We start from the raw sequence: 12,581 nt of genomic DNA on the forward strand, positions 1-12,581 counted from the left end.
CCGTTATTACACCGATGTTTCCTGCACGACGAATATTGGCTACTGATTGGCTTGCCATTATGTAACCATTATTAGTAGAGAATTTTTCTTACCGGAAGATTTAAACAATATGCCTCGATGACCCGCTCTTGTAGTTTTGCAGCCCTGTATACTTGGGGCAACAGAAAATTGAATGCTGAGAACTGAAAACAGTTACTCGATCTATTTCATCTTTTATACGTCATTCCCTTTGCTAACACTAGAAGTGTAGTTTATTTTTTTTACCAATTTATTTTTTGCAATAGGGAGTGCTTTATTTGGTACTGGTATTTGGTACAGCAGATCGAAAAAAGTCGTTAGGAAGTAAATGCTGAAAGCGTATGTCCCCCACTTGCAATCCCCACATATGTCCCCCACATGATAATCGAGAATATTCATACAGTTTAGAGCATTTTTTTGTAACTAAAACATGGTGATGGTGCTTCTGAATCAGCATAAGCTAGCCGAACAGTGCACCACCGACAGTCTGCAGACCATTTATTCTTTGTTTTTTTTATTTATTTGGTACAACAAAAAATGTATACATTGAAAAATATATATACACAACTAAAAAAGGCCCGCTCTACTGCAGGTCAGGTTGCGTTGGGGGCACAGTGGCAGTGGTGCTGTCAAGGCCCTGGCTGCTGTGGCTGGGCAGGAAGCCAGCTGCCGCGAGCAGCCGATAATCTGCACTCTGAGAGTAGGGATCATCGGGCTGCTCCACAACAAATGCTTCTCTGAAGCGCCGCTTCCTGCCCCCACAGCGATCACCAGACCCTGGCAGCCACCTCTTAATAAAGTTGAGGGCCTCCGCCTGGTCGCACCCTGCTTTTTGGCAGATGACATCTGCATACAAGAACAGAAATACCATAGTACACATGAAGCACTGCAGTACAGAGAATACACATGGTAACACACACATAAAACAATGAACAAGTTAAACCTGTCACTAATCTACAGAGCCTCAGGTTCACAAAGGCCCTTTTCCCTTTTCTGCCATGAAGGCTGTACAGCACTTGCACGTCATGTGCCAATACAGCCTTCATGGCATTCACACCAATTTCTCGGAGGCCACGTCCCCCAATCTGCAGGAGGTGCTTGCGCTGTAAAAAAATGCAAGAAGCATAGATGGGGTAAACGCAACAGCACATCGAAATGTTTTCATGATAAAAATCTGCAAGAAGAGGACACTGAAAACAACAACTTGAATTTTCGGGCATCACAACATTTCATTGTTTTTTTACGCTAACTTCAACTCACTTGACCTAAAATGGTTTCCACATCAGCCCTCTCACACTCAGTGTGAGAACCTTTCAGAGTCCTTCTCTGAATGCAGTTTTGCTGTTATGAAATCAAATACAACACTGTTATAACCCTTAATAAATATTGATTCTAGCTATGAAATAGTATAATTACTTTGTACAGTGCTCAAATTCCAATACACGTTTCTTTGAGGTTACAATGTCTTTGCCTGAATGTTGACCAGGAGTAGCTTCTACAGGTGAAAAACGATAAAGTATGTGGAATTCAAAAAGAAGCTAGGACATGTTTTTAATCAATGCATTGTAAGCAGAGCACAACAAGATAAATGAACATGATCAAGGCGTACTAAGAGGCAACCTTAGAGCGACCAAATCTTGGTCATAGATGAAACTGATAGAAAAATAAAGGTCGCACTAGATGGTCGCACCATTTGCTGTCTATATTTTTCTGTGATAGCCAACAAAGAGGCATGTCGCTTTAGAAATCTCATCACAATAAACAAAGGTGCATTTTTCTTCACCCTGTGAAATGGGGTGCATGTTAGATTTTTAAAAAATTAAGAAATCGGCTAACACAAGGCAGGGTGAACTGTAGCTCAAAGTAGAGAGAGCCGCAGCGGACACGAAATAGGGTGATAAATGAACAAAATTGCTGAATGTCTGTTTTAAGCAGGCTATTGCTAGTCACTGCCCATCAAACACACGATGCCGCCTACATCGTCTGCTAGCTTAGGACAGTTCACTCGGACTTCACAGACTATAGTAAATACAGTCGAATCTCATTAATTCCAACACACTTAATTCGAACTGACGCTGTGGTCCTATGAAAGCTATACCGCACTCCGAAAATGCTCTCAGCACCCCGCCCAATCCTGCGGTGGCACTTCAGACACCTCATCGCTGTGCTTAAAGAAGAAAATGAAGAAAAGGAAAGAAAAGACTGCGGTGGAATGTTTGCCAAATGCCAATCTGCGACATTCCTGTGCCACGCTTCGGCTTTTTCCGTCCCTGCCACGTAGAGACCCTTCTCCTCTTAACACTGCGCACGAAGAGAAAGAGGGGAAAAAAAGCTGTCGCAGAGAGTGGGCTCTCTCTCATGCCGATCTGCAACGCGCCGGTGTCACGCTTCCCTGTTTTTCGTTCCTGCTATGTAGAGACTCTTCTCCTTTCAACACCGCGCATGAAGAGAAAAAAAAAAAGCTGCCGCGGAGTGTTTCTCTCTCGAATGCCTATCTGCTTTTCTCCAGGTGAAGACGCTCCTCCTTTCTCATCATGTGCTGGCCACGCTCCGGCTGCAGCGCAGATGGTAACAGTGGAAACACAGTTGTCTTCAAAGAGTGTCAGCACTGGACATTGCCGCGCGCAACTTCTATTGCCAGGAGAATACTGAAGCCGAAGTACAAATGCTTTGCAAACTGCACGCAAAACTTGTTGACTCGTTGCAAGGCCAACGTGTACAGACATGTATTGACTACTTTAATTAATGACGGATGTCCTGTAATTTGTGAATAAAACTTCTCCATGCACATGCATCACTGCATGGTGAGCCCTCCGCTCAATTACCGTATTTACTCTATTCTACCGCGCCCTCGATTGTAATGCGCGCCCGGTTTCCACGACAAAAAAAAAAAAAAAAAAAAAAAAACAAGACATCAGTTGCAACGCGCACCCTTTTTTCACGTTGGCCCGCTTGATCACACCACTCGGGAAAACGACAATTTTTGAGAGCGTCTTCCCTTTAAATATGAAGTACGGGGGAAGCTTATGCCTATCTGACGTGCAACGGAGCATTGCTGTCACTAGTTTTACCGTCGCCCGATGTCAGTACACAAACTTGCTTCGCCCCTTTCTCCTAGACGGTTGTGGTGCCAGGCATGTTGAAGTAAAGAGGCGTGTGATCGGCATTCCCGATTTGCCCAAGCAGGTAGCCGTTGTTGTGCCGCAAGTTTAGGAGGAACCGCTGAAGACTCTGAAGCTTTTCTTCGTACTCCTCCGGCAACTTCCGGCATATGCCCGTTCGCCTTCGGAGGGAAAAGCCTTTTCTCTTCATAAAGTTCGTTAGCCAGCACCTGCTCGCTTTAAAATGGCTCTGCATTAGCCCTTTTTCTAAGGCTAACTGCATAGCCTGCACTTGGAGCAGTTCTGTCGTCACGGGCCGCTGTGCCGCTCACTGCTTAATCACATACTCACCGAGCAGCTCTTCAATTTGTGGAAACCGACCCTGCTGTGGTCCACTGAAGCCTTTGCGTGAATCTTTGCTGTCGACAATATCCTGCTTTTGTTTCCGCCAGTCCCGCACGCACGTTTCGGGAACTTCGAATAACCACGATGCGGCCCGATTTCTGTCCGTTCCGGCACACGCGATGACTTTTCTATTAGAAGCGGCATTGTGGTGCACTCGTCGAATTTTTGGAGTCGGCCCTACCATGCCGTCGATGCTAATGTACTACAAGATGACGAACTCCTCAGCACACGTATGAAGTACCGCACATGGGAAACACATAGGCAGAAATGACCGACGCGCCATGCCGACGCACGTAGGGGGCGGCCATTTTGTAAGTGGCGATGGCAATAGAATGACCATATTCATTTTTTTTTTTTTCGTACTCGATTCTAACGCGCATGCGATTCATGAACTTTCTTAACCGGAAAAAGGTGCATGTTAGATTCAAGTACTTACGGTAACTTTCATTATTTTGAACTTCTTTTAATTTGAACAAATTTTCTGGCCTCTTTGAGTACGAATTATTCATATTCGACTGTAATACAATGGCTCATGAGATTACCTGGCTAGCTTGTTTCATGAAACACAGTATCTTAAAGCAGTACTAAATTTCTGCATGTTACATAGGCATATTAAAAATCAAGAAATACACACCAAAGCCGCAGCCACAGCTTCACTCTGCACAGCTGCCTCTGCTGCCTCCACGTCTCCAATTGTACCAGCAGGCAGCCGGGGAAGGTCAGAAGGGGGCTGTGCTGGCTGGGCGTGCTGAGGCATGGACAAGAGCCGTACCTCGAGCTTCAGCTGTCGCACCTCCTGCAGAACCTCTCTTTGTTGCTGCCGGATGCCAAGTTCGATCTGCAGGATCCGTAGCAACAGAGCTGAAACATACAAGAGTACATACTATATTTACTCTCACAATTTGCATCCTCACATAATTTGCTCACCAGTATAATTAGCCAGCCTGCTTTACTACAAGAAACTTTTTGCTCGCATACTTTGCCCTCCCCAACCAGCCCGAGCCACCTTGCCAGCACACACACAGACACATTTGACTTCATGATGCTCTGGTCAGGCACATCTCTTGTCGAGCAGGCGAGTGCAGTCTTACACAAAATGGGCCGAGTGCAAGGTTCCTTCTTCCATGAACTTTTATGCTTTCCCTAGAATATCGAACTTGAAAACCGTAACCTGTTTATGTGTAGTCCGAAACGCCTAAAGGTTTGCCTCCTATCTTCCCACCTCTTCCACGGCAAGAATGAATTCCCGAGACACAGCACAGATGTTGAACGCGTGCAAGGACCTGTCACATCAACTATATGAGGCAGGTTTTCGCACTCATTTTCTTTTTTTTTTTTTTTGGTTTCGCCATCTGGCCATTGCGTTTTTACCGTTCCTTGTAATAGGCTACAATAATTATATACGAGGCAGATTGCTGTTATAAAGCTTACCGAAGAAAACTGAAACCGTGCTACCGCTAAGCACATCAGCGTGGAGTTCTTCGACATGCAATATTCAGTATGGGAGCCAGCAGAAGAGTGCGTTGAATAAGACTTAGCATAGAAGCTTGGGTGTGTTGTTTAGATATCGGAGGGAACACAACGCAATAGAAGACTGGGACAAGGAATGGGGACACACACACATGAAGGGCGACACACAGAGCACTGTGTTGGCATCGCGCTTCCTTGTCTGCATCTTACTTTGCGTTGGGTTCCCGACAATTATTGGAGAGTACTTATGTTCTCTGGTATAACCTTGTCGTGGGAACTGGTTTTTGTGAGCAATGTTCGGAAGAACTTCAAGAAAATGGGGGCATTTGAACAGGCTTCGCAAACAAATGACAATCCGCTTTGAGACAGCTGTGACAGCGCCTGCAACATATATTCCCATTCCCAGTTGGGCTTTTAGGCCAGCGATTCCTACTAGCTTCGCACATAACCGGATCGACAAAAAAAGTACACATAATACGCGAGTACATACCGCATTTGACTCTGTAGCTTTGATGAACCAGGCAGATACACAAATTTATCCAAAGCTCCATTGATTCTATTGCAAAATTATTCAACAAACAAATTGCGATTTTATCCATGTTACTATACGATTGTGGCACTTTACCATTGCAGCTTTCCAGGAGGCACACATAGTGCAGCGTTAGTTCACCACTCGCAGTTAATTGTATGCAGTGGGTTGCTCACAGCAACTGACTGCATGCAATGGTGAACATCTTGCATGCTTGCACCGCTGTTTCAGCATGCTTGCTGCTTCCCATACGGCTATCAATTGATGTTCACAAAATTGGGAAGATGAAGAAAGACTACACAGTGCCCTCTGGCCACCCTATACTCCAAACCTCCAGCCAACAAACAAACAAAAGAAACAGAAATATGCAAATGAATATTATTCCTAATGCAGCTGGAATGGAGTGTAGTTTTCACCAACTCTGTGTGTTAAGTCAATATGGAGTGAGTTAACTCCATGAAGTAGCTTTTCTCATAACAGTGTTCACTCTATTGTAACACAAGGAGTGACTTCATAGCATCTAGAAGGAAAAATAGAATCTTCAGTATTTGATAGAAATGTGAGGCTCTACCTTAAAACAACAATAATCTGGAAAAAGAACTCATTACATTCGAAAAAAAAAAAAAAGGTAGCACAGTTGATCCCCTTTACAAGAGACACTGATGTAACAGACAAACGGGGATAAGAGGCACCAGTGTGCAGGCTGACATTTGGCCCATCATGCATCAGGCACTCCGTAGATGCGCCTGTGCAGACGGGAGCCCTGCAGTCAAGCATGCTGAGCAAGACTGTTGACCACTGTACAATGACACATTGCCACAAATTTTCAAAACTTCATTTCACAGACTTCTGCAAAAGCTTCTTACAGTCTTGCATAATTTTTGCACAAGCTTCTCTCATTCTTGCGTGATTTTCGTCAGAATATATAAGTGTTGGAAGTTGTATGTCCCCAAAAACTTGCACAATACAAATAGCATACATTAAAGTCTATCACTTAATACGTGCATAGTGTAACAATGAAAGGAAACTCACGCATGGTTTGCTCCGAGCCTTCCCCGTGCGGTGCCTCCTTGAGCCTTGGAGAGCACTGTACAGCTAGAGCAAAGTAGCATCAATCCAGTGTTAATGGCAGGTTAACAAGACAACAAAACTAACCCCCATATTCATAAACGCTCCCCGACTCGACTTTCACCCTTCACTTAACAGAGTTGAGCACTGTGCCGCTGCTCGTTTGAAAGCGACGCTGCGCTACTTGAGAATCACAGCAGATTATTGCTGACATGCAGCGACTTTCTCTGCTTAGAGACGGCGCTCCCACCAGCCATCTCAAGTGAAGGTGAAGCGTTGAGTGGAGGGACGTTCTAGAATACGGGGGTAAGATTGGTTGCAAGAACACTACAATAGACACAATTTTTACACTTCATCTATATTGTACAGCCACACACATTCTGCATCCTTATAATGCAACATATACATACAGGCTTATAAAGTAAACACTGTAGGCTGCTCAAATAACACCTACACAATAAATTACCCAAACGTGGCCATGCGCAAAGTACTTTTATTTGAAACTCACAAAACTTTTGCGGTGATGGAGAATAAATAAGACAGGTTACGCTTGGAGGCACATGAGACCTTCGCAGCTTTCATAAAGTACAAAAAACAATATGGTGTGTGTGTATGTATGTACGCATGAAGCTTCGGCCTTTACATACGGTTTCTTGAAAGTATCTACTATTAATTTTATGGCACCTGTGTCCTTCAGCGCAATTGAAAGCCTGCTGATCAGTGTGTGTAATTGTGGAATAGTTACATGAAAAATGGCGTGAAACACCTAAAATCAAATTTTTCTAGCTAGGAAATATGCAGCTGTGTATACACAACACATGCTGCAAACAGTGGGAGGTGACCACAAGAGTGATTTGAGTGTAAGCGGCAGTATTCTGCATTCATGCACCCCGCCATTTTCAACTGTTGCCCAAAAGCAGCACCACTTCAGCGTGCTTTCTTTTTTTTACATCATAAACAGCACGGAATACAGCGAGGATGAAAACAACATATGCAGTTAAATTTTGAGCACTATTTATGGTGTGCATGATTGATTGATATGTGGGGTTTAACGTCCCAAAATCACTATATGATTATGAGAGACGCCGTAATGGAGGGCTCCGGAAATTTAGACCACCTAGGGTTCTTTAACGTGCACCTAAATCTGAGCACACGGGCCTACAACATTTCCGCTTCCATTGGAAATGCAGCCGCCGCAGCCGGGATTCGAACCCGCCCCCTGTGGGTCAGCAGCCGAGTACCTTAGCCACTAGACCACCGCGGCGGGGATGGTGCGCATGAAAAAAAAAAAAAAGGCCTTTGTACAACGACGAATTCATAATTTGCCTTCACGGACCTTCTGTTAGGCTGCACCACATACAGATTTTTCGTGGCTTTCAAAAGAGATTTGAAAAAAATAATAACCGTGTTTACTCTTGTCATGAGCGCACTCACTAAGTCACCCTCATTTCAGTCGCCAAAATTTTGAATTTTTTTTTCTTCCACATATTAAACACACACCCTACGTTCATCCGCTGCAGTCCCACGGGCTCCCCCCCCTTGCCGCCTTCGCTCGCTGCCACATGCCATTTTATTTTTGTTTCTACTTGTTCACGGCACGTCCCCTGTCTTTTTTAATTATCTGTTGTAACATATGTGGCATTATCTTGTTCCCGAGGTGCCACAGGTGCTCTGCTATGTAGATGCACCATTAAACTAGTATTTTTGATCAACTGTGCATTTCTGATGTTTACCTTGCAAGTACGTAAAACTGGCATGCTTCTTGATCTACGATACACATGTGGCTTGTCTCACTTTAAAGCAAAAGTTAACATACAATGGTGTAAATGCTTACAATTTGAAATATTGAGGCACCAGCACACCGGAGATGATCATATGGTAAAGAAATGAGTGCTGCCTTATTACTGGCAAGTTGTCACTTATATGTACAAATAAATTTTGAGCAAAAAAGTACAAAAGCACAGCGAGGCTATGATGTGGTTCAACCTGTGGATTCGCTTCATTTATCACGCCATATGATGAAGCTTCCTTTGGTAAAACTGCCCAGATAAGGAAAAAAGTTTGCTGTCCAATACAGCAACTATACAAAGTGTGCACGTGCATCTCGCAGCACCTTTTCGTCACTTCCGAAATGCGCCACCACCATGCCCGGGCACCAACCGAATCTATCGCCTACAACTGCCATGTTGTCTCCTCGTGCTTGCACCCGTTTAGTTTTGCCTCACGATGCAAGTTTGAGGAATTATGAGCTGCTAGTGAGGCAAGTTGATTTAGTAGTCCACGCAGAGGGAGCAGAGCTTAGGGTGTTTCTTCGCTGAAAGTTATAACCTAAAATTGAGAACGCACATTCTGATTTTCCTAAAAGTACCAGCGTATTTGGCTGGTGCAGATTAACAAAAGCTACTTGAAGAAACTTTGCAATATTTGCACCTTCAGGTGCAACTTCATTACGGGTAAGTGCCATAGCCAAGTATTTACCTGCAAACAGATATAGCTTACCAAGATACTGTACATACAAACTTGTCTGCAGTTAAAACCATGATGGCGAGGAAGGCGGTTAAAATCGTGATGGCGATCGCGGAGATTTGGTATTGCATTGAAACAAACTATAAAGAATGAGAAACAATATTAGTTCACTTTGAAGTATAGCCGATCGGTTCAAGTTGGGCGTCAGGATTTTTTTTAATTAGTCAATTAATTCTATACACGGTCTCTATCATGTTCAGTGACTCCACTGTACAATAGCGTACAACAAAAGCAAAATACAAAGTGAAGTGTGTCAAAGCATACGCGAAAAATAAAGTGATGACTGGCATTACCGCGGCACACACCACGCAAAGTCGCTATCTGCCTTGTATAATATTTTCCTCGACTATTTCCACAAATTGCAATCAAAGAGGCTCAAGCTCAACATCAGCATTGTTTAAAACACTAGGGGGGGGGGGGGGGCATTGCTACTTTGGTGGCGTAGGCCGTGACAATATATTTATAAAATATCTCTTGTAAACTTGCCTAGCTCTGCACGACTAGTTTTCGATGGGAGCAGCTGCGCTTCGCACATCCACTCTTAAAATTGCGGCTCGAGAGATTTTGAGCTTTCACTTGTTTTTGGGCCAGGCAATTCGTAGTGAAAGCAAGATAATAGGCCCTCATAGGTTGTGGCGGGCAGCCGGTGTACGCCGTGGCTGGTGTATGTGTTGCACATCATGATTATCTGGTCTTGTATCGAGTGAACGAGCGAGGCCTTCCTAATCCAATGAGCTCGTTAAAGTAAGACAACAAAAAACCACAATGCTTCCACATCGTTCACAGCAACAGATGACGAGCCCCCAACAAACCGCACTGCAGCACGTGAACTGCCGTAGGTACCCAGGGAGTTACGCGGGCATGGCGGGAGAGGGCGACAACGGCAGAAGTGACATCACAAGAACACTATGTACAAAGGGGACATTTAAAGACTTTTTTCCCATTTTTAAACTTCGTGCACTGTTGTATTTAGAATAGATGTATTTTGAATAGTTGTATTTGAAAAGAATAGTTGTATTTTGAAAAGGGCACTAATTCATAAGCCCAATGGTTCAAGGATGGGTGCATTTAGGGGGCCCATTTGACGTTTTACTTATGCCCTTCAAGAACTTGCTTACAGGGCCAAAGTCCTGTTTCAGAAAGAACACGCTAGTGCGTGGCCAGCAGTCCGTCAAGCATTAGTGCTGGTGAGATTTGGAAATGCAGCGCATGAGCATCCTCATCTGCTACTTCTCTGCTCATGCTCTCGGAGCTTACTTGCGAGGCACGGTCCTTCGCACTTTTCATTTTCACACTGTAAATCAACTGATACCAACTCTGCCTTCCATTATTTATTAAACCAATATTTCATGGTCACGTGGACGAGCTTAAAATGTTTTCTACATCAGACCTGAACAGCATTTTGAGTCATCGAAACTTGCTAGTTGCAGCAAGCATTATGCGAAAAATATGATGTGCTTTACGGTGACAACTTGCAAAACACTGCAGCAACGATTAAAATCATGCATTTTTTGTGCTCACAGGAAATCCCTGAAGCAGGAGGCACTGGGCTAGATAAATTGCGCAGCTAAAATACGGATGCGCTTTCCAATGCTGTCATGCGTACAGGCGGAGAAATGGCAGACAAAACTGGGCGCACCCCGATTCTATGCGCATGCGTCCCATTCACAAGCCTCGCTGCCAGTTAGCACCACATGGCTCACTGTCCATGAGCTCGCTTGTTTCCTGTAACAGTGGACCATACGGTACACCTATTTGAAAACAAGGATAGAATGTATATAATGCAGCATCTGATGAAGCCATGATGATGTGTTGCTGATGAAATCTGGAACTCTAGTTAGTACCCTTATTGTTAACCAGCCGACCGACTAGCAAAAAGATTTGCGACTGAAATGATGGCATCTACACCTGCCCTTAAATGGACACTGAACAAAGTTTTTGCCGCCGAGATTTTCAGCCAAAGTGAAAGATTGGGCCATGAAATTCATAGACAATAATAATTTCAAGCAGAAACTACGAACAAAATACTGAATTTAATGAGCCTTTTACAAAATGCCGCGTCTAGCTCTTAGACACGGCGTTTTCTAAAAGGTCGCGACATTCATTTTTCGAGTTTTTTTTTTGTTATTCAAGACAAATCTACGGTGCATTGTTCACAGAAAACAAAATTGTCTCGGTAAGATTTCTTTGCGAGCAGCTTACTAATTTTAAGGCAGGCGCGTTGATTCGTGAACTGAAGGATGCGAGTGATCGATCTTGCCTGCTATAGTGGCTAGGCGACAAAGGCTTTACCTCATGTCCTGGTGTAGCTAAGTCACGCAAATGGAGCAGAAAATGTGCATTATCATTTATTTCACCTAAATATCACACGTATGTGACTTATTGCCGGTGACAGGTGATCAGGATGAAGTCGACAAGTTGCAAATCTGAACAAGAATTCACTCGAATGAAAAACCAACCTATACTCACGTGCACGGTGAAGTCGAACACGTCGTCCGTCAATGTTGTCGCTAATGCCCGAAGGAAAAGAGAAGAGGACAAGTGACGGGGTCGTCTCTTTCTATAAAGTCGGCGGAACTGCCAGAACGGCCAACACAAAAGGCATCGGGTTGACATTCCTCCATCTGGGCATCAGTCGCTCCACCCTGGCATGCAACTGCTACTGGTTCTATCCTCTTCCCGACATTGCAGTGTTGCTGCCATACTCGCGAACCTTTTTAAATTAAAGCACGCAATCATGTATTATCGTGCGCCATACTAAACTTAAAAACAGTGCGCCGGTACGTGAGATCACGAAGCGCGGTCCACGCCATTACAAGAACAATTAGAGAAATGAAACAAAGAAAACAAAAATGTATAAAATATTTTGTCTCAATACGATCCGCAATCCAGTTTCCTGCAGCGGCTTTTGGCTCTGTATGAACGGCCAAGCCAGTGCCAAGCCAAGCTTGCGCCCCTGATCAGCTGTTTGTTTCCATCGAGAATTCAACAGTGAACTGGCAATTTGTTTAGATGATATTGCTAAAGGGCTTGAAATTGAATATTTCTCTACGTACTACTGCTGTACTTTTCCTCTCCGTTTCCTGATCACAGTGATGAGATTGAGGAGGTTACAATTTAGAAAACAGCTAGTGCAGCTCAAGCATTGCTAGTATCGCTGTTTCGGTAATAAAATGTTACAAAGATTTTGCCCCGCGACCTGCTTGCCGTGTTCGAGCACCCAGTAGAAATTTACGGTGCCGCGTTTGAAAGAGTTGAATAAAATTGCAATATTACGAACGGAAGGCTCTGAAGCAACATCGCATTTTATCAGGCCTACACCTCCCACACCTAGACGAGTAAAACTCGTCGATATTATCTTGCAAAGCTGTGTATAATATTTAAAACACATTCTTTAGCCCACGATGAATTGTTCTCTCGTGTGGCTTCTCCATTTGGTTCTGTCATGTTAACTTACAAAGGCA

General features: G+C 44.0%; 1 protein-coding gene across 2 annotated transcripts; it reads right to left on the bottom strand.

The window, feature by feature from the left end:
* Positions 1–515: 515 nt before the first annotated feature.
* On the bottom strand, positions 516–12,259 carry LOC142769168 (uncharacterized). 2 transcript variants are annotated; one of them, XM_075872137.1, is made up of 4 exons: positions 11,587–12,259; positions 6,556–6,610; positions 4,159–4,385; positions 516–864 (listed from the first exon to the last, which is right to left on the bottom strand). In XM_075872137.1, the coding sequence occupies exons 1-4, from the start codon at positions 11,731–11,733 to the stop codon at positions 586–588; spliced, it is 708 nt and encodes a 235-aa protein (XP_075728252.1). In that variant the 5' UTR covers positions 11,734–12,259; the 3' UTR covers positions 516–585. The 2 variants fall into 2 exon arrangements, with proteins under 2 accessions (XP_075728252.1, XP_075728253.1); XM_075872138.1 differs by having other exon boundaries at positions 6,556–6,618; positions 11,587–12,052.
* Positions 12,260–12,581: the final 322 nt, after the last annotated feature.

This window comes from Rhipicephalus microplus, chromosome 8, assembly GCF_043290135.1.
Source record: "Rhipicephalus microplus isolate Deutch F79 chromosome 8, USDA_Rmic, whole genome shotgun sequence".
Lineage (NCBI taxonomy): Eukaryota > Metazoa > Arthropoda > Arachnida > Ixodida > Ixodidae > Rhipicephalus > Rhipicephalus microplus.

Bases quoted from the DNA above. Each gene is read 5' to 3' on its own strand.
- LOC142769168 (XM_075872137.1), bottom strand. From the start codon at position 11,733: ATGTCAACCCGATGCCTTTTGTGTTGGCCGTTCTGGCAGTTCCGCCGA. The intron at 6,611-11,586 runs GTGAGTATAGGT...CTAGCTGTACAG, and splicing joins TGTTCGACTTCACCGTGCAC to TGCTCTCCAAGGCTCAAGGA. The intron at 865-4,158 runs GTGTGTATTTCT...TCTTGTATGCAG, and splicing joins AAGCTGTGGCTGCGGCTTTG to ATGTCATCTGCCAAAAAGCA.